Below are 22,028 nucleotides of genomic sequence, written 5' to 3'. Positions count from 1 at the left end.
GGATATATATATACATATATATATATATATATGAGTGAGAACGTGAGAGTTCGCGCGAGATAGCGTGAGAGAGAGAGAGAGAGACATATTTTTGGAAATAATAATATATCACATTTTTTAACATACATCACATTTTTTGACGGCTTATGACCACCTACATTTTTGCGATTCGGACAAATCAGAGTATGCTGCGTATGGGTTTTCGAATGTCGTCAGATCCGGACCGACTGTGAAATCCGAACCAAATGATCCAACTTCAGATGCGACATTTGTGACATCTGAAACTGATTTAAAATAATATATACATAAAAAATAAAATAAAAATTAACACAACAATTTTGTAGAACGAAAAATACAATCAACACGTGTAACATTTATACCAATAGGTTGCTTGTCTTAACAGAACCTGTGAATAATACAACTGAGCCTGGTAATAATAATTAACACCAACAGCGTAACATTTATAACACCTGTCAATAGCCCCTGTGCCTTAACAAATCATGCCCTAGCAACAACATTGTGTCTTTGATCTGTAAACTTACACGTATTTGTCTGCTCATTTGATTGCTGTTGAAAGCTGGGTAAATCTTGAAAGTCTCTGAGACTTATTTTATTTGCATTAATGGTTTTGTATTCCTTTCTCTGTAATAAATAATAATAATAAGTTGAAATAACAATACAATAAGCTATTGTTAAACTATTGTAAATATCATATACACACCTGCATGTTGATGTTTTGTTGATAGCTTAAGTTCAAAGGTGTTTTTCTGCAACAACCACTAGATGGCACTGTTGATAATAAAAGATAACACGATAAGTTTCCATAACGAAATTTGCGTGCACAAAATCACATAAAACTATTAACGCTCTCACAAAAACCTGATCTATGAATACCTCCTGACATTGTATTCTATAGATCGGCCTATAAAAATTAATTACAGGGGATCCAACAAAACTACTACAGAATCACATCATATCGCATGCGTGGTCAGCAGACCGCACATCACAAGCCGCCAGTATGCCAGCATGTACTCCAAATACATTACAATACAATGAATGCAGCAGCAAACTATATTTTAAGATTGTTTAAAGTGTTTTTAAAAGCAATATGTATAATGTACAGACCACAATACACTAATCACTTCCTAAATAAATGATTAACCACAAGCCGCCAGTATGCCAGCATGTACTCCAAATACATTACAATACAATGAATGCAGCAGCAAACTATATTTTAAGATTGTTTAAAGTGTTTTTAAAAGCAATATGTATAATGTACAGACCACAATACACTAATCACTTCCTAAATAAATGATTAACCACAAGCCGCCAGTATGCCAGCATGTACTCCAAATACATTACAATACAATGAATGCAGCAGCAAACTATATTTTAAGATTGTTTAAAGTGTTTTTAAAAGCAATATGTATAATGTACAGACCACAATACGCTAATCACTTCCTAAATAAATGATTAACCACAAGCCGCCAGTATGCCAGCATGTACTCCAAATACATTACAATACAATGAATGCAGCAGCAAACTATATTTTAAGATTGTTTAAAGTGTTTTTAAAAGCAATATGTATAATGTACAGACCACAATACGCTAATCACTTCCTAAATAAATGATTAACCACAAGCCGCCAGTATGCCAACATGTACTCCAAATACATTACAATACAATGAATGCAGCAGCAAACTATATTTTAAGATTGTTTAAAGTGTTTTTAAAAGCAATATGTATAATGTACAGACCACAATACGCTAATCACTTCCTAAATAAATGATTAACCACAAGCCGCCAGTATGACAGCATGTACTCCAAATACATTACAATACAATGAATACAGCAGCAAACTATATTTTAAGATTGTTTAAAGTGTTTTTAAAAGCAATATGTATAATGTACAGTCCACAATACACTAATCACTTCCTAAATAAATGATTAACCACAAGCCGCCAGTATGCCAGCATGTACTCCAAATACATTACAATACAATGAATGCAGCAGCAAACTATATTTTAAGATTGTTTAAAGTGTTTTTAAAAGCAATATGTATAATGTACAGACCACAATACGCTAATCACTTCCTAAATAAATGATTAACCACAAGCCGCCAGTATGACAGCATGTACTCCAAATACATTACAATACAATGAATACAGCAGCAAACTATATATATATATATATTTATTTAGAAAATTAAATTAGACTTACCCACTGTTCTGGAACAAAACTTCAAGTCAAAACTTCAAGTTCTCTGTCTTGAATAGTGTGTGTGTGTGAAGACCTTCAACCTCAATGTGTGGCAGATGCCTGGTAGTTGTCTGGCCCCATGGAGAACATATTTATACGTTTCAGTCAGTTAACACATCTGTGTTGCATTTGTCTCATTTGAATATTCATGAGTTGTGTTCCAAAGTCATAGACAGGCATATCAAATATATATATATATATATATATATATATATATATATATATATTTGATTTAAATAACATAGCATATTGTGCAAAACACAGCTGTGTTCAGAATATTTAGCTCGATAAAATGCCACTAAATTGCCCCCTGAATAAAAACCCTTATTCTTATTAAATAAATGTCAGATATGGCACACCATCAACAACAGCATACATAAGCCCTATATATATATATGGGCTTTTGTCATCATTTTGGAAGATTCCCGAATAAATCTTTTTACAAATACCATCTGGACTTCTATATGATTGATCAACAGATTTGTTGTATATGTATGTGTATGCTTTTTAATTTAAAATATATACCTTATCCACTACACCTGTGTAATTTGATTGAGATATATATATATATATATATATATATATATATATATATATATGATTTAAATAATATAACATATTATCCATATTTTATTCATCACATAATATAATGATACCATCACATTACACACACATATATATATATATACTGTATATATACATATATATATATACTGTATATAGCTGTATATATATATATATATATATATATATATATACTTTATATAGATCCTTTATTTATCAGCATTGATAATGTTCAGGGTTAATGTTCAGTTAAATATAATATATAAGTTAATTCTGTAGTCTCTAGCTCCGTCTGGAACTTGCTTGCAACTGCAATACATGGCCACTAGATGCCACTCATGCTCTGTTGCAAAGATTTCATGGCCTTTCTTTGTTCTGTCTAACCTAATTAAACTGATAGACGTGTGAAAATGTTTTTTTCAGAGGTATGAGCTTTCTAATGAATATAATTGTTACCAGCCCAGCTGTGCTGTCTACGCTAATTGTGTCATACGTAAATATCAACGTCTTCAAAGACTATGGAATCCGGTGTTTAAAATTACTTTTGAAAATTACAATCATCCGTCATATCTGATGTCTTTCTAAAAGTAACACTATACTTCTCACGCTGTGTGTCTTTAAATTTAAATGCCTACAACATGTCAGGCCCCAGACTGAATGTCTCCTGTATCTTTAAATGCATAACAGTTGTATACCCAGACCTCTTTGTTATGTTCTGATGTTTCATTTTAAAAGCAAGATGGACCTTAGCTGGTGTGGAAGTTATTGTGTGGAGTATAACTTTTTATTTTTTATTTTTTGATACACGGTTGGTCAGGCTTTTGGATCGTTCTAAGGTAAGTGTTATTATAGTTGGTAATGATATGTCTGTATTATTCGCCGTGAAAGAGCTATGAGCGATACCAATTACCCGGCTTTAATACGTTATAATTATATACGTTATATGTTTTGATGATCGGAGTTGCGAGACATCCTACACAAATCAAATTTGATATAAAACAAGATCTACATTTCTACGAATTATATATCTGTTGTATACCATATTTTTCTAACAACTTTTTTAGCATTATGTTTAGAAATTCTTCCAGCTGGTTAAGATATCATTAAGCGACCTTTATAAATTAATTTATACAGCTGTGGTTTTATTTGATATAGACAATATCAGTGTATGAAGTTACAGTATCAAACCAATTATATTTTAATACGGGGGTTAATATTATTTATACCACTTTGATATCAAACGTGATACGATCGTATCAAGTTTGATATCAACCTGTATAAAAGGGGCGTGGACCTGTCAAAACCAATTAGTTTGAAGAAAAAGTGTGCCTTATCTACTGACTGGGAAGAGCAATTAACAGGCTTGGATGGGGACCACTGCTTTGAAGTCCGATATCTCCGGTTCCCAAGGGCCGATTTTTAAAATTCTTGTACCCATGGAAAGAGGGGACCCTCAGCTTTCAGGCCAAGGTGCTTAGACTCCTGGGGGGGTTTCTGGGTACTCAGAAACCCCCCCTGCGTGCGCTACTGCATTATGTCATGGGCATTGCGGAGTGTTACATAGTATGTCATGGGCATCATGTGTGGGCTTATGTCTAATCGGAATTACAAAGTTCACTAAAATGTGCAATGGGCACATTTTCGGCGCGCACTGTCCATATTATCCCTCGTTTGCAAGAAATTTGTTGAGTCCTGGCATAATGTGTAATGGCCATTGCGGTATATGGCATAACTTGTAATTGGCATCACGATGTGTGGCATAACTTGTAATGGCCATTAATGTGTGTGATATAACATATAACTGGCATTATGGTATGCAAAATCAAGAATAAAATTGAAGCAAAGGTTTAAAAAAATCAACATAAGGCAGGACTGGGGCGGGTCAGTGGGTGTGTCAAAGGGTGGGCCAATGTCTGGGAATCTCTCAACAAAAAGGTGGTAACCCTACTTACAAGTGCGCAATATTTTTGGAATATCTGAGGGGGCAGGTGAGTGCTTGTAATAACAAAGGAGGGGCATTTGTTTATGTAATTTGTAAGGGGGAGTTGATGCTTGGACCGTCTAAGGAGGGGCAGGTACTGTATGTGGAATAACTAGGGGGGGGGGCAGGTGTGTGGAATTACTATGAGGGATACAGTATGTCTTATATTTAATAACAAAATGTTGGTGTGCCTTGGCATTTTTTAAGTCTTGTCTGGTGTGCCGCGACCTGAAAAAGGTTGAAAATCACTGTTCTAGAGGGTGCTAAATAAATAAGAAGTAGATTCTGATTGGTTGCCCATAACAACATCAAATCTTAGTAAATTTGGTTGCCCATAGCAAAATCACATCTTAGTAAATTTCCCCCAATTGGCTATTATGCAGTGCAGTGTAGTATTTTAGGTCTTTTTGTGCACAGTTGGGGCTGACAGTATGCACTGAGGTTAGGGTCATGGTTAGGCAGGGATCTGGTTGGGATTCCGGCAGCCAGAATACTGATACTGGAATCCCGACACTAGTCTGAAGATCACCGCAAAGGGCTAGTGCTGAGGGTCAACATAGTTACCTAAAAGGAGTTGGGATCCTGACAATCGGGAAACTGCTATCAGTATACTGACCGCCAGCATTCCAAGAGCCGTGATCCCGATACATCCAGGTTAGGCTTCAGGGGTGGGAGAAGTAAGGGTTAAACTGCAGGAGGGGTGTGACATAGAGGCATATTTAAAATACTTACCAACTGTCCAAATTTCAAATAGGGGACTGCCACCCCAAACATCATTGGCTGGTATTAACAGGCAGTTGGTGTGGCTCCCCTATTTAACAATTTGAATGTGCTGTTGCCCCACCACTGCTTACCAGGATCCATCGGAACTATTACCATAGGGATGCCTCTTTTTGCAAAAAAAATAGTGCAAATCTGTGCTGCCATAAAGTTAGGCTTTTGCTGCACTACCTTGTGGGGTTGAAAACATTGCCTGCAATCAGGGCCCGTGTAAGGGTTCTCATGATGCTGGCTGCCGGGCAGCGCCACAGCGGCGGGAGCCGGGAGCAACAGATAACTTGAAAAAAAAAATGCCCATAGAGATGACTAGCAAGCCATTGATTGGCTGAGACCTCTCTCAGCCAATCAGCGATTGGCTGAGAGAGGTCTCAGCCAATCAATGGCTTGCTAGTCATCTCTATGGGCGTTTTTTTTTCCAAGTTATCTGTTCCTCCCGGCTCCCGCCGCTGCGGCGCTGCCCGGCAGCCAGCGTCATCAAGTTCTCCCTGCTCGCCTCCCGCTGTCACCCCACCGCAACAGCTTCCTCCTGCCCGGGTCCCTATGAAGCCTCTCCTTGCTCGGCTCTCAATTAGCCGGCATCCCCCGCCCGCTGCCGTTCCCCGCACGGCTCCCTCCTCCTGCAGCTCCCCGGGGACTGCATATGATAAATCCATGCGATTTATCATATGTAAACCTTGGCACATCAAGTGCCTAATCGTGTGTCCCCCTCCCGGAGCTGCAGGGGAAATCAGGCCCGACTTGTCCCTAGGACAAGTCGGACTAATGTATGGGGGCCTGCAAATGGATATGCCCCTCTGTATTTGTTTACTAAAGGCCCATACACACTGGGCGACTTTGAGCTGAAAGCTACTCAAAACAGCCTGTTTGAGCAGCTTTCAGCTCAAAGCAGTCCAGTGTGTATGCCCCAGCGATGAGCGTTGAGCGCTGCTGCGCGCTCCCGCATCATTGCCGGGAAAGCTGTTTATCTGCTGGTTATACCAGCAGATGAGCGGCATTGAGGACGGCTTTGCATAGCTCTGCGCTATGCAACGCCGTCCTCCCCCCCCCCATCCGTCGGCGCCGGGCAGGGGGAAAGCCGCTCAGTGTGTGTATGCACTAAGTGGCTTTCCCTGCAGCGATGATTGACATCATCGCTGTCCATACACGCTGGGCATAGTCGCCCAGTGTCTATGGAACTTTACACCACCCTAAAGTGCATTAGTGCACACATTGGCCCTTATTCAAATCTGATCACAGTGCAAATTTGTTCTCAAAATGGGTAAAACCATGTGCACTGCAGGGGGGGCAGATGTAACATGTGCAGAGAGAGTTACATTCATTTGAGTTATTATGTTTCTGTGCAGAGTATATACTGGCTGCATTATTTTTATACTGCAATTTAGATTTAGGTTTCAACACACCGCACCCAAATTTAACTCTCTCTGCACATGTTACATCTGCCTCACCTGCAGTGCACATGGTTTTGCACATTTTGAGAACAAGTTTGTACTGCGATCAGATCTAAATTAGGGCCATTGTCTAACATATCCATAGTGACTTATGTGGGTTGATATATAGCGCCACTTGTGAGTACTAGTTTATATATATATATATATATATATATATATATATATAAACACACATTACTTCTAAGGGCGTCTGCTACACCTTAAATATACAAAGTAGTGGTAAGTTGCTAAGGTAGAAAAGGAATTTTTTACAAGGATTAAGGATTCAGCGACTGCACGTGTTATAAATGATAAAATCTTAAAAAAATCACTTAAAGATTTATATACAGTAGTAGTAGGTAATAAATAACCGTACATTTATTCTAACATTAATAAAACAATGAGAAGTACATGATAAAAAAAAATACATATTGCAATATATCACAGGATAAAAGGTATAAAAAGTATAAAAGGTATAAATAACATATTAATAAAACAGTGAAAACCATAGTGACCACTGGAGTCTTTATATGCTTCCTATATTTTTAAACTTCATAGGTGGCTAGTTACCTCAAGCTGCTCCCCAAAGCAGAGGTCACAGTGCCTGCATGTTACCAATTGAGATTAAGCCTTGACAAATTCTTAAAGACAGCGAAATGCGCATTGGCATATAGCTGTAAACTGTTGTTTGAAATACCTTTGTGTTTAGAATCTTAAAACTGCTGAACTTTAGCTGCAGAGAGGGGAGTGTGGGGCAAAGACATAGGCGCTACTTTAGAGAAGCGTGGCACACACATCGGCACATGCAGCCGGAACTGCGGGTGTGCTGAAGTGCGGAGATCTGTACAACGGGCTCCGGCACTTATTGGCGCATACACGCCCGCTACCCCACTCTATGCTGCAGCCTATAATTATATGGTGATGTGATTCGCGACACTCTCGGACAACTTATTCAATAGGGTCTGAGCCTGTCATGGACAACTACCTGTGTTCAAACCCGGGCACATACTTGCTAATCTCGAGCTTCAAAATACTGCTTAGTATCTACCACTACATCATTAAAATATATAGATGAGTGAACCCACAAAAACATAAAAATCTGGAACGGTATAAGACATAATAACAATATGAGACTAAACACAGATTGAGACACTCTCACTCGCTGTACAAATACTGTGACTCAGGTGGAATATTACTATCATCTGCATAAGGAGCAGATCCTGGGACTGCGGGAGTACTGAAATACAGAGATCTGTACAGCAGGCTCCGGTATTTATTGGCACATATACGCCCGCTACCCCATTTAATGCTGCAATTTAGGGTCATATAATGATATGACATGGTTATCAGTATATGATTAAACCCAGACTGGGACACTCATTCACTATATAAAATACTGTGAACATCACTATCATCTGCAACACTGTAAGAGTGAAACAGTAAATTGCAACACATATTTAAACGCCACACGCAGCCACACAAAGGGAGCAGATCCCAGGACTGCCGAAGTGCTGAAATACGGAGATCTGCACAGCAGGCTCCGGCATTCATTGGCAAACACACGCGCCCGCTACCATATTCAATGCGACAGCTTACATCTATGTGTTAATGTGATATGGCCATATGCTGCAGCATGTACATCTATGTGTTTGCACCACTAGGAGACATAATCGAATTGTCCCATTTGGGTCCGGGACACTCTCAGACAACATACTAATTAAGATCTGAGCCAGTTACGGACAACCACCTGCTCCAGAACCCGGGCACATATTTGCAATTCTTAAGCTTGAATATATTGCCTGCTATCTACCAAAATATATATATGAGTGAACCCGGAATACAAAAAGGTCTAGACCGCAGAACATACAATAATAGTGGGCCTTATTCTGCTTCGGTCGGCCAAACGTACGTACGGTCCGTTTCACCGTACGTTTCCCGTTTGAGCGTAAGTCCGCCCACAAAACATCCGCATACGGACGGTCACAAACACCAACAAAGGGGAGTGGTGTACACTTGAGCGTACAGCACCGTACATGGACGGATCTCCTCTTATACGGCCTACACACATGCCGATATTAAGGCATTTTCTAAGCGATTTTTCTTAGTTTTGCAAAGTCGCTTAGCAAATGCCCTCACATCGGTGTATGTGTGGGGGCTGTATCGGCATCCGTGCGCGTCCCCGCGCGTCTTTATCGGTGGCCGAGATTGATGGACAGTGTCCATCAATCTCGGCATCGGCAGTGTTCTCCCACCGGAGAACACTGGCGCTGTCCGCTCGCTTAGCACACAGAGCTGACAGCTCGCTCTGTGTGTGGGCTGTCAGCTCTGTGTGCTAGGCGATAGCGGCGCAGCACAGCCCGACCTAGCATAGCTAGGTAGCCCTGCACACATCGGCATGTGTGTAGGGCCCATTAGACACCGATAACTGGCGTACAACAGAGCGTACGCCACCGTATACGGACGTCTCTCGTCCGTTTTCCCACCGACATCTTACGGCTATCTGAGCGTACGCTACCTTGCACGAACGGGTCTTGCCTGTTTTCAATGGAAAACTCAGCGTATGTCACCGATCGTGAGAGTGAGCGTACGTCCGTGCACGCTGGCATACCCTTCACATATATGGCCCTGCTAATCTAGCCTTTCAACTATGATTAAGACAATTAAATGAATTATTCTAATTGTTATTCAATTATTGTTTTCTATTACCTCAATTGTCTACCTTAATGAACACCCTAATAAAAATACATTATAACCCTCCTTACATGTATATTTTTATGTTCTAATGTTGCATTTTAATCACTATCTATGTGTCCCCACATTGCTTTTACTTTTAAATAAAGTTATGTTGGTGTTAGAGTGAAAAAGTTGACACATGTCGACTTCTGTAGATTGAGTGTCCTGCTGTTTAAAGTATATAAAAATACTGAATGTATGTAGATGGTTATAAACTAACTACCTTGACATATGTAAGCAGGTCTTAAAATGAATCTTACCTAAAACTAAACCAACCTTTACATGTAGAGAAGTGTAGAAAGATATGCTTCCAATGTGTTTGTGGGCTGTGTGTGGCTTGCAGGTAGTGAAATAATGGTTTTCACTTAATAGGCTGCAGCATTGCTTATTACATTCAGGTGTCTGAGTTTGAGTAGTAATCAGCGTTAATTAGCAGACCCAGGCGTCCGCTCTCATACGGTATCTCTAGGGGTGGTCTGGAGGTATCATTGGCGTCCGCCTGTTTTCTGTCCGAAATGCACGGTGTGTTCATTGATCGGTTGTAGCCCCGTAAATTTTTGGTGCACACCCCCGTGTACGCCCATTTTTACGGCCAGTTTTCCTCATTATTTCGGCCGCTCCCCTCAACACGCCCCTATGCCACCCACAATGACCGTACTCTTGCGGACAGGTTTTTTCATACGAAAAGACCCGTCCGTGAGCGTTGTGAAGTCGCCGCGCCTGCGCATTGCGAAAGGTACGCATGCGCAGAACAAAAAAACCCCCGATCTGACGGCGTACGGTCCCACCGTACCAAGCATAATAAAGCAGCCCATACACGCTGCTATGAGGGCGTGCTTTCCATGCTGTACTAACACGGATCACATATGTGCAAGCACATACTTTTTGTACTTAGGTTTCATCACATTGCATTGCATTGCATGCACAACGCATGCACAGGCAATGCAATGCAATGTGATCCGTGCTAGTACAGCACGGAAAGCACGCCCTCATAGCAGCGTGTATGGGCTGCTTAAGGCCCAGTGTGTGATTAAATCCAGACTGGGATACTTTCACCCTATATATAAACATTGTGACCTCGGGTAGGACACTACTGTCCTTTTGCAACATTGTATGTTAAAACAGAAAACTGCAAGATACATGTAACAAATCATACTAGCTAATATAAGTGAAGAACACATCACACTCAGTGGTTCTATTATAGTTTATTAAAATAAGCACACATTGGTCCAATATCACTGGTACTTATCAAAAAAGTACTAACATAAACAAGATTACAACAACAGTTTACAGATTTTAATTTTCTAAAATGTATTTTCTTATCTATATACATTAATTTTTTTTAATATTTCGCCACCCTTATCCCTGGCACAGGGACTCGAGAAACCAGGTCATATACAATTTATACAATTGACAAATAAAAAATGATGGCCTTTTTACCTTAATTGCTTAATAATAAAGGTTGTACCTACTAGTAATTTTAGGTCCTGTTGGACTGTGTGGATGAGGAGTGCATCCTAGTGAAACTGATTTCTTACTGATAACCTATATTCTAAATCAGTTGAGAGCACCCTCAATCAGAGAGTATAAATATATATAAAAATCCCCTCTGTTTGGAAATAAAAGTCAATTTCATCCACCATATAATATACTTCCAAATACTATACATATGGTGCAGGTTTAATTGTTTTTTTGTATGTTACCAATTGTTAACAAATTATACAACTGCAAATATACTACAGACTAGGTAGGGGCATTGCTTGCAGCTAAAGAGGTCATCTTTTACATTTTGATGGAGCCTTATGTAGGGTACACACCACGACGACCCGCTCATGATGCACCGTGAGCAGGTCCGATCCAATGGCGACCCGCACCCGGCAGTATGGTCGTTATTCAGATCCTACCTGCAGCAGGTAGGATCTGAATAACGACCGACCGACCTGCGGGACCGCGCATCGGATCGGTATCGGTCCACACCAGGACAGAAAAGGGCCCAATCACCACACAATCTACATCCAATTGGTCGGAATTGGATCTAGATTGAGGGGATCAGGCCCTAGTCGTCCTGGTGTGTACCCAGCATTACACATATATGGGGGGGGGGGGTAATTCTGATTCGCTTAGAAAGGCACAATCACTTTCTAATGGGCAAAACCATGTGAACTGCAGGTGGGGCTGATGTAACATGTGCAGAGAGAGTTAGATTTGAGTGTTATATTCTTTCTGTGCAGGGTAAATACTGGCTGCTTTATTTTTACACTGCAATATAGATATCAGTTTGAAGTGCACCCCCCACCCAAATCAAGATTGTTGTGGCACACCTGACTGATCTGCCGCTGGGCAGGTCCTGTGACTCCTCTCTTGGGTATGCTCTAAGTGCCTTTAAAAATATGGTTCAGTAGTAAAGTGTGCCGAGCGAAATACCAGCAGAGCGGGGCACCATGCCATGGCAAGCAACGTGAGCCATGCGATGGTAAGCCTTACACTAATTGGTGGTCCGTGTCAACACACAATGAGAACCAGTGGTTGATCTATTCACTGTCAACCCTTTGATCCATAAAAAAATAAAGTTACCTGCTGTATGAGTGTGGTGAATGGGAGGGAAGGGTGGGGCGGAGTGCGTGTGTGTGGTAACTAGGGGGAACTGTGTGTGGGGTGACTAGGGGAAATGGGGTGTGTGTGCGTGTGGTGATATGCATGCGTTGGGGGGAACAGGGTTTGCATCTGTGTTGTGACTGAAGGGGACAGGTTGTGTGGGTGTAAGGACAGGGAACAGGCTGGGAATGTAAAAGAGCAAACTTTAAAAAGGGAGATACTCCTAATGCTTACTCTGCAGCCTCTTGAATGACTACTAAACTCTAAATTCTTCTAAATATGTTATTTATTCTTAAATTATACTGTAATGGATAATAAAAAATGTTTGAAAAAATCTGCATTCTTTAATATTTGAATATGGTTGTTAAGTTGATTCCATTTTTAAACGTGAGTCAATTTGTGTTCCCCTGCACATTTACTTCAGCTCTGTACTATTCTACTTTCTACAATCCGTACACTTTGGCTTTATACCTCACATTTCTAATTTCTCCAAACTGTAAACTTCTTTGTTTTTAAATGACCTGTACTCCCAGAACTGTGGCTTGGATTGACATGGTGTGTGCCTCTGGGGTTGGGATCATTTGGTCTACAGCATGATGGTCGACAGTCATTAGGTCGACACCATTAGGTCGATATGGGAAAAGGTTGACATGGTTATAGGTCAAAAGGTCATTAGTTCGACGGGTCGTTAGTTCGACAATGTCTAGGTCAACAGTCAAAAGGTCGACATGGGGTTTTTCACCGTTTTTTTTACTTGAATGTCAACATGGACACAGTTTAAAGTGCACCGCATCCCATCACATCACATCACATCGCTCGCTGCGCTCACTATGCGCAGCGAGAAACCAGGGAGAAACCAGCACCATGACAAGGACGGGTGCCGGACGGGGTCCCGACAGTCAGGATCCTGACAGGCATTTGCCCGACAGTGGGATCCCGACTGTCAAAACACAGACAGCTGGGTTCCCGACGGGTGTCGGGTATTTTCCCTTGTGGGGGTCCACGACCCCCATAGAGGGAGAATAGAATAGGTGGCTCGCGTAGCAGCGTGGCAAGCGCAGTGTGTCCGCAAGGGGCTTTGTTGTGCTCGCCATGCTGTCTGGGTCCGGCCAGTTGGGATCCCGACGTCGGGCTAATGACCGTCGGGATCCCGACTGTCGGACCCCTGTATCACACCCACAAGGACACCTTGGAGCATAGTTAATTTGCTAATTTCTAGCAGAAATCAGTTGAACCGCAGGAAACTGTTTTGGCGGCAGATAACAGATTTTACTGTCTAGCAGACTATAGAGTGCAAGCAGAAATAAACCTCATAGAGGTAGTGATTTGCCATGCCAGGGTGCGACTATTTACATCTGGAGGATACTTAACGCATTCCCTATGGCCGTCGCGGTTCGCAGGCACACTTGGCATGACTACTTAGCCATGACGAGGCTGGCTACATCTGTACACTTCTGAATTGACCATAACAGAGAAGGGTTAAGGCAATTTTTTGTATTATATAGCCCTTTTATAGAATAAGCCCCCATTTTGTCAGAAATTGCCATAAGTATGATTGTATACATATACATGGGCAGTATGGATGGTGTAATGGTTAGCATTATTGCCTCATAGCGTGTATCATGGGTTCGATTCCCACCATGGCCCTAACTGTGTGGAGTTTGTATATTCTCCCCATGCTTGTGTTTGTTTACTCCGGGTACTCTGCTTTCCTCCCACAATCCAAAAATATACTGGTAGGCCAATTGGCTCCCAACAAATTTACTTTGTCAATAAAAACTCCAATCGATAATAACAGTATAAAAGTCATTAAATGTATGTACAGTATGGGAATAAAAATAATTTTCACAAGTCCAACTGTAAATGTGAGGACCCCTGTTTGGATAGAAGGTAAAGGGAGGGATTAAATTAAATTTGATATTGATTAGTGTCAGAAATAAGCAGGGAGTGCCATAACTAGACATTTCGGTGCCCTGTTCCAAAAACTGAATTAGCACTACCCACCCTCCCCCCATTATGTATTCTGTTGCGCTTTACAAATGGAGACAGTGATACAACAAACAGGGTATTTACAGACAGTCAAAAGGTAGGAGGGCCCTGCTCGCAAGCTTACAATCTATAGGGAAATAGGCATTGATACATAAGGATAGATACTGTACTGTATTCTTTATTGCATCGATTCCACCAGAATGCAAGGGATAAAGTGGTGTGACTTTGTAGGCAAGGGGCATGGCAACAAAGTGTATCAGCTCATAGGTCCTTATTCTGGTTGAGTCGGATGGCTCAGTGTGCGGCTGGACAGCTGATGTTTGGTGTTTGCGCATTTGCAGAGGCGTATCTACGCATGTGCGAATGCCATGCACATCCAAACACATGGGGTGCGTGCAGAAAATGATCGTACGACCTGCCAGTCACTCAAAGCAGTCCCATTGGGAAGTGTTCCCTCCCTCTTGGATGCCTCTCTATGCGCAGCTGCGAAGCCCCAGTTATACGAGTTATACGCAGTACTGAATATGCTGTCAGGGGCTGCTGCAAAAGCAGCTCATAGAGGCTGGGGCCAGCACATGCGCAGTATTTAAAAAGCTACTACGTATGCGCTCGCCCCATGCCGGAGACCGGTGGCTGGGACTGGAATTTGTGGCGACAGTAGCGGGGACCATAAGCACAGCAGCGGAGGGGGTGCCTGCATTGTGGAAGCCCCCCTCCTCCAAAGAGGTAATAGCCGCCGACGACTATATCCTAACTAACTACTAATTCCATTAATACCATCACCGATTGTTACCTGAATACTTGCATAATAATTTTTACTAACCGGAAGACTGGTAATTAATATCTAACCAACTGCTGTTACTTACCATTATTACTTGCTACCGACCGCTTGCATACTTATATTACTAACAAACTAAAATATGGTGGACTTTCTGTTAATTGACTCAGATTAACAACATTGGATTTAAAAGATATTTTGGTCAAAAACCTTTTCTAAAAGGGGACTTTTTAGTCACACTTTTTTAATTTGAATTTTTTTTATTTTTGTGTGGTATCGGCCGTTACTCATTAGTATATAGGACATTAAAATGTATATGAAATACTCTCAATTTATGTTTATCATGTATATTGTTGTATTATTTTTATAAATATTATTTTTAATTTATTAAGACTGGCTGTAATTTCTATCTAATCCGAGCGCTTTCTTTTATTTTTTAAAGGTTATACAGGTTGAGTATCCCGTATCCAAAATGCTCGGGACCAGGAGAATTTTGGATAACGGATTATACCGTATTTCGGAATATTTTAATATTTCAATGATGTATTTTGAAGTATCTTGCATTTATGCTGTATAAACACATCAAACACATGAAATGCACACAAATATATTTTATTTGTTCAAAAAACAAGGTTTCAAAACATGAAACAAAATTTGTGTTGCATCTCAGATATTGAATTTGAATGCCAAGCAATCATTTTCTTGTACATATATAGTGCCAGTTACATATCCTGTCCTCAGTAGTGCTGTTACAAATGTCCCTAGTGAGTTTTTTTAGCAAAAATTTTTTTTTTTTCACTTTTTGGAATGTATGGTTTTCGGAATAATTTGGATAATGGATATTCGGATATGGGATACTCAACCTGTATTAATTTAGAGAGAAGCATTTGCCTATACAGGTTGAGTATCCCTTATCCAAAATGCTCGGGACCATGAGAATTTTGGATAAGTGATTATTCCGTATTTCGGAATATTTGAATATTTCAATAATGTATTTTGAAGTATCTTGCATGTATGCTATATAAACAAATCAACCACATGAATTACACACAAATATATTTTATTTGTTAAAAAAATAAAGTTTCAAAACATGAAACAAAGTTTGTGTACTATCTTAGGCACTGAATTTGAATGCCAAGCAATCATTTTCTTGCACATATATAGTGCCAGTTACATACTGTATCATGTCCTCAGTAGTGCAGTTACAAATGTCCCCAGTAAGTTTTTAGCGAAAAAAAATATATTTTTTTTCACTTTCTGGAATGTATGGTTTTCGGAATAATTCGGATAATGGATATTCGGATACGGGATACTCAACCTGTATATATAACAAGACATTGGTTCCCCCAGCACACTGAATGGTATTAGTAACCAATCTGGAACACTACATGATAATATAATTCAGAGATATTGGTTACATATACCTGCGCAGGTGTATGATATGCCCCCAAGCCACGTCAAGGCTTCTCTGTATATTGGGGGTCCCTATCTATATATATAGCTTCGGCTTCCTATCACTATTTTTTTATTAGCACTATAGTATCTCACTGGCGTGCCGCACCGGGCTTTCTAGCTTATGATAGTTTTTGGGGTGCCATACCCTGCACCTAGATATAGCGCTAGGGACCCCTCAATATACAAAGAAGCCTTGACGTGGCTTGGGGGCATATCATACACTTGCACAGGTATATGTAACCTTCCTTAATAACTCTCCCCCACATAAAAAAACACCCAAGAATGTCATGATTCAGGAGGTTCACTGTCACTGAATGCTGCACCTGCACTGCCCTATCACCGCTGCCTGGCCCATTACTCTGGTCACTATATGTAAAGTATGTACCTGTGCGTCTGGTAGTGGAGTGGAGAAGACACTGGGTGCACAAATACCTACATTACAGTGGGCAGTGCTGCAGCTGACAGCAGCACATAGACCATTGCCGGTGGATGAGGCGGCTTATCCGCCCAGAGTAATGGTTTTAACGTATAGTTAAAAAAGAGCACCTTTTAATCAGGAGTTGCTTACTTAAGGCGGCTGCTTATTGGGGGATGGTCAGTCCCCTATAATGTCCAAAAGAGAAGAAGAAAGCAGCGCACATCTAATAAACTGTACCAAGTGAATCAATTAAATGGACAATTTTAATAAACAATTTTAATAAAACAGAAATAAAAACAATGGTTTGAATATCCAGATCAAGTGCTAAACTGTGGTAGGCCCAGTTGTAAAGCATATAAATAACATGCACTGTACCAATAGCAGCAGTCCCAAATAGATAATGTCCACACGGCAATCAGAGTCCATGGTTGTCGCTAGAGGCAGTGGCGTAAGTTTGCTCCAGTTGCCTGGAGGCAAGATATATATTGGTGCCCCCCCCCCTCCACACACACCTTATATAAAATATACCTTATATAAAATATATATTTATATAGAAATATAGGTAGATAACACATATATTTCTCAGAACTCAGACACAGAAGCAATATCATTGACTTTTAAATAACTGATTTATACTTGCATGGGGAGGAGAGGTGCCCCCTTGGGAGCAGAAGCCCGGCAGCAGATGACTCCATTGCCTCCCAGAGTTCTGCCTCTGGCTAGAGGGATCGGTCCTATGATGGAATGGTGGACCAATCTGTAACCTCACACAAGTATGCGACCAATTAAAATTGTCCATTTAATTTATCCGGCCGGAGTGTATATTTGCTGTGTGGTGAGCACTGTCCACACAACTCTAGTTGTGGCCCTGGAAATATGTACCTAGATCTATTAAATTCTCCGCATTGGAGGGAAAAGGGGGGGGGGGGGGGGGTTTACAATGCTGCTAATGGAATAGCTCTGGGACCTCATTCCTGGTGTGCTTACAGTAATTGAATTACCCCCCAAAGATGCATTGCATATTCTTCTGCACTTGGGTATTTTTTACTTTACCTAGTTTACTAGACACTGAAATGTCTAGTATTTCCATTATTAGACTTCATTTATCAAAGGATTACTTGACAAGAATAACGTAATACTTGTTCTGATAACTTTAAATCAATACAAAATCTCTTCCCATAAAAAATAATTGGAATATCAATCAGATGTTGATATATGTTTTTGCAAAATACGCACACATTTTTTCACTGAAATAATTTTGAGTTAAAGCCATGATATCAGACTCAAATACAAAGTTTCACAATATTACAATGAACATAAAAACATTGACCTTATCCAGTCCCTAGTGAGGTCATTACCCATCAGTATTATAATCAAGATGTTGTGCATTTACTGTGTTAGATTCTTCATACATGTAGAGAGGATCACTTGTGGGTTAGGGGGTTATTCAAACCTGATCTCTGGGCTGCGCATGCACACGGATCCTAGCGCGTATATATAAAAGAGTTGAAAACAGATTTGCAGCTAATAGCAAATCTGTGCAGCCTTGCACAGGGTGGAATTTCACTCTGGCTGAACGGCAATTGTCTGATTACAGGGCTCTGCAAATTAGCAGAGAAGCAATCAGGTGTGTATATGACTTGGTAGTACAAATGGATGATATGGTCCACTATGCATTAGAGTTTCTCAATACCCTCCAGGCAAGGGCGTCTTAAGATATGGGTTTGAAGGGCATTTGCCATAGGGCCCCAAAATGCTAGGGGCCTAAAGCCTGCCACCCCCATCGGCAAGGCCAGGGCCACCCCAATCACAGCCTGTACCCCCACTGTATCCCCACACACCACTCCTTTCTCATGAAGAGCCCAAGCCAGAGCCACTACTGATGCCTGCCCTGTAGGGCATTACTGGGAATGACCTCTACTACGGTCTGCTGTCGTGTCCTTTGATGGCTCTGTCTTCACACGGGGGAACAGGAAACAGTCCACTGGGGCCAGATCGGGACTGTAGGGGGGCTAGGGAAGTGTTGCGATGTCGTTCCATGCAAGGTAGTCATTGACTACGAAGCTGGTGGGGCTTTGTGAATTGTCATGAAACAGCAACTTTTGATAGGCTTTCAATCTCAAACACTTTCTGCATCATGGCTAATGTCTCACAGAATTTAATGGCGTATCACTGTTTGATAGAACGTTGCATTTTTAAGCTTCAACCGAGCCTAGGGACAGGAGTCCACTAAATCCATGATATGCACTGCACAGAAGCTAATAGGCGACGCTTGGTGCGTATTGAAGCTGACTTACCCCTTCATCGAATCCACCTGGAGCATGCACGCTGTGAAATACAGTCACGTCAGAAAAAAATAGGTCCCATTACTTTTTATACAAACCCTGTATATACAGGTCGAGTGTCTCTTATCCGTATATTCCAAAAACCAAAATATTCCGAAAGTCGTGGTTTTTCAGAATATTTTTTTCCACCACCCCTTTTTTTTCATAATCACCTCGCCCCCTGATGTCCACGGCGGCTATCGGAATCCTATTCAGAGGCATCCCCTGGACAAGAATGCCTTGAAGAGTATTCCGAAGGCCGCCATGGACTCCAGGGGACATTGAGGGACCATCGGGGCACCGCCGAAGGACCAAATAAGTATGAAATAAAAAAAAATATTTCAAAATACGTAAAAATCCGTTATCCAAAATGCTCATAGTCCTGAACATTTTGGATAAGGGACACTCAACCTGTACGTATATATAAATATATAATATATAAAAATACAATTGCCATGGGTGCTCTCCGGAAAACTTAGTATATTCCACAGCCAGCATGCATATAGCATACACAAATGGTGGCACTCCACTGGACTTTTAATAAGTGCTTTTTATGGTACAAATTGGAATGTTGCCTTAACTCAAATACTAAAAATATTTTGGATCCCTGGAGAGCACATCCGGTTTGACCACCCTATACTGGTTTGAACTTTTGTTTCCAATTGTCACCCTATTGGGGGCCAATCGTTCTGTAAAAAATCAGCATTGGATCCCCGGTATGGACACTTTTTGCTACTTGTCAAAATGTATTGTTATTGCCTAAATAAGGATTTACTACATTCAGCTCTTTTTCCGTCAACTGTTCTTGACGATCACCCATATCCGCCATCCGCCTCCACTGTCAGAATCGGAAGTTGTCAGCGCCAGCTTCCGTCCGCTGACACGCACCCAATTGCTAGGCAACAATGAGCGTGCGTCTCGCGTCACAGGAAGCCGCCCGCCTCACAACACCAACTCCCCAGATGCGCTCACCCCCGGCGCCAGTAACATATAATAACTACAGATAACATGAGTAATTGGCACCATATGAAGTATGGCAGTCCAGTGCCGCTACCCACCGCAACATATACCATGACTACAGGTTTTACACCCTATCCTGCCTGCCATGATACACAATGTTAGTGGATCGCCAGCACGACACACCACACCAATGGGCACTTTAATACTCATGAGAAAGATATATACATACATACATACATGAATAAGAATATAAAAAACAGAAAAAACACGCATAAAGCAGAAGTTATAGAAAACATATGCCTGATGTAAATTGGAAACCAGCAATGTAACATAGCATTACATCAAACTATTCCAATTTAGTTTGTCATTCAGTCCATCGGGGAGCATAGTTTTTAATTTAAAGATCCATTTAGACTCCAGGACCAACAATTTCTTGGCCCTATCGCCGCCTCTCATAGACTCCTTAACGTGGTCTATGGCAAAATATTTGAGCATAGAAATGGTATGACCCTTTTCTTTAAAGTGGCGTGGCACCGGCCTGTCAATCTGCCTTCCTGACATAGAAAGACAGATATCAGATCGGTGCATTGCCATGCGGTCACGGAAAGGCCGGGTGATCTGGCCAATGTAGTATAATCCACAAGGACAAACAATTACATATACCACGTATGCAGTTTTACAAGTGAGAACAAATCGTATGTCAAACATCTGGGCCCTTATTCTGATCGGTGCGGATATATCCGCGTGCGTTCGGCCCGCCGATGTTTTGTGTCTGCGCATGTGCAGAGGCGTCTCTGCGCATGTGCGAGCGGGGCGTACGGCCAAATCCCACATGATATGTGAACACTCCGAACAGGGGGTGGAGAGGGGCGTGAAGGGCTATTTGGGCTCATTACCATATGCATACGCCCCGCGTTTCATGGGCGTTCCCATGAAAACGCTGGGCGTACGTATGGTAATGCGGCCGTGACGCACATGTAGGGGGCGGATATATGACATCGCCGGATGTCAGCTGCCCGCCCAGATCCCTGCTTTTGCACGGAAAAATGTCCGTGTGGTCTGAGGTTGCGGGTGCTGGTGGAGCACTCGGTCCTGCATTCGATGGTCTGCGACCATCGAATGATGGGGGAGGTTCCCTTAGATGGAGGAGGCGTATTCCGTGAAAAATACACGTGCGGTCCGTTCGGACAGCTTCTTACCGCATACGGACGGAGTTGGCGATCCGTATGGAAGGCGGGGTTTCGCACGCACGGTCCTGGCCGCATAATCGCACCTGGCCGCACCGATCAGAATAAGGGCCCTGATCTGAGTGTGGATGTTTGAACTGTCGACATGACACCATGTGTCTACACGTAGCACACGAGTAGCAGCTATAACACCCAGGGGGTTTAAAATGGGTATTGACAGGTCTAGGAACACCCAATCCCGTTATATCGGTTTTTACCAAGCGGTCTCGTAGGTTAGCACCCCGCTTGAAAGCTGCCAAGGGTCTGAGTGTATTTAACCCAGGTAATTCCGTGTCAGTTTTAATTATAGGCCAAAGGGCATTCGTAGCATGCCTAATGACCGGGCTACTGGTGGAGAACGCACTAACCCAAGGGAGAATAGAGGAGCTACTCCGCTCTTTAGCCACAAATAATTGAGAGCATGGCATACCCAGAACTTGCGCTTTCTGTTTCTCTAGCTCTCTGCGGCTATAACCCCTCTGTACAAATTTTTCAATCAGGTCATCCAGCCGCTTCTCAGTGCCAGCACCATCACTCAT

The 22,028-nt window shown here is 41.6% G+C and overlaps 1 protein-coding gene across 1 annotated transcript in view; it reads right to left on the bottom strand.

The window, feature by feature from the left end:
- Positions 1 to 22,028, bottom strand: part of LOC146009667 (uncharacterized) — a 38,712-nt gene extending 16,684 nt beyond the window's left edge. The window contains exons 1-3 of the mRNA XM_083150123.1: positions 21,858 to 22,028; positions 543 to 642; positions 159 to 284 (exon numbers count right to left, since the gene is read on the bottom strand). Coding sequence (XP_083006249.1) covers positions 159 to 284; positions 543 to 642; positions 21,858 to 22,028 — 397 coding nt within the window. The remainder of the gene's footprint in view (positions 1 to 158; positions 285 to 542; positions 643 to 21,857) is intronic.

This window comes from Crinia signifera, chromosome 6 (assembly GCF_055691185.1).
Source record: "Crinia signifera chromosome 6, ASM5569118v1, whole genome shotgun sequence".
Taxonomy (NCBI): domain Eukaryota; kingdom Metazoa; phylum Chordata; class Amphibia; order Anura; family Myobatrachidae; genus Crinia; species Crinia signifera.
The sequence above is the reverse complement of the archived record's forward strand: the minus strand, read 5'-3'. Positions and strand labels throughout refer to the sequence as shown.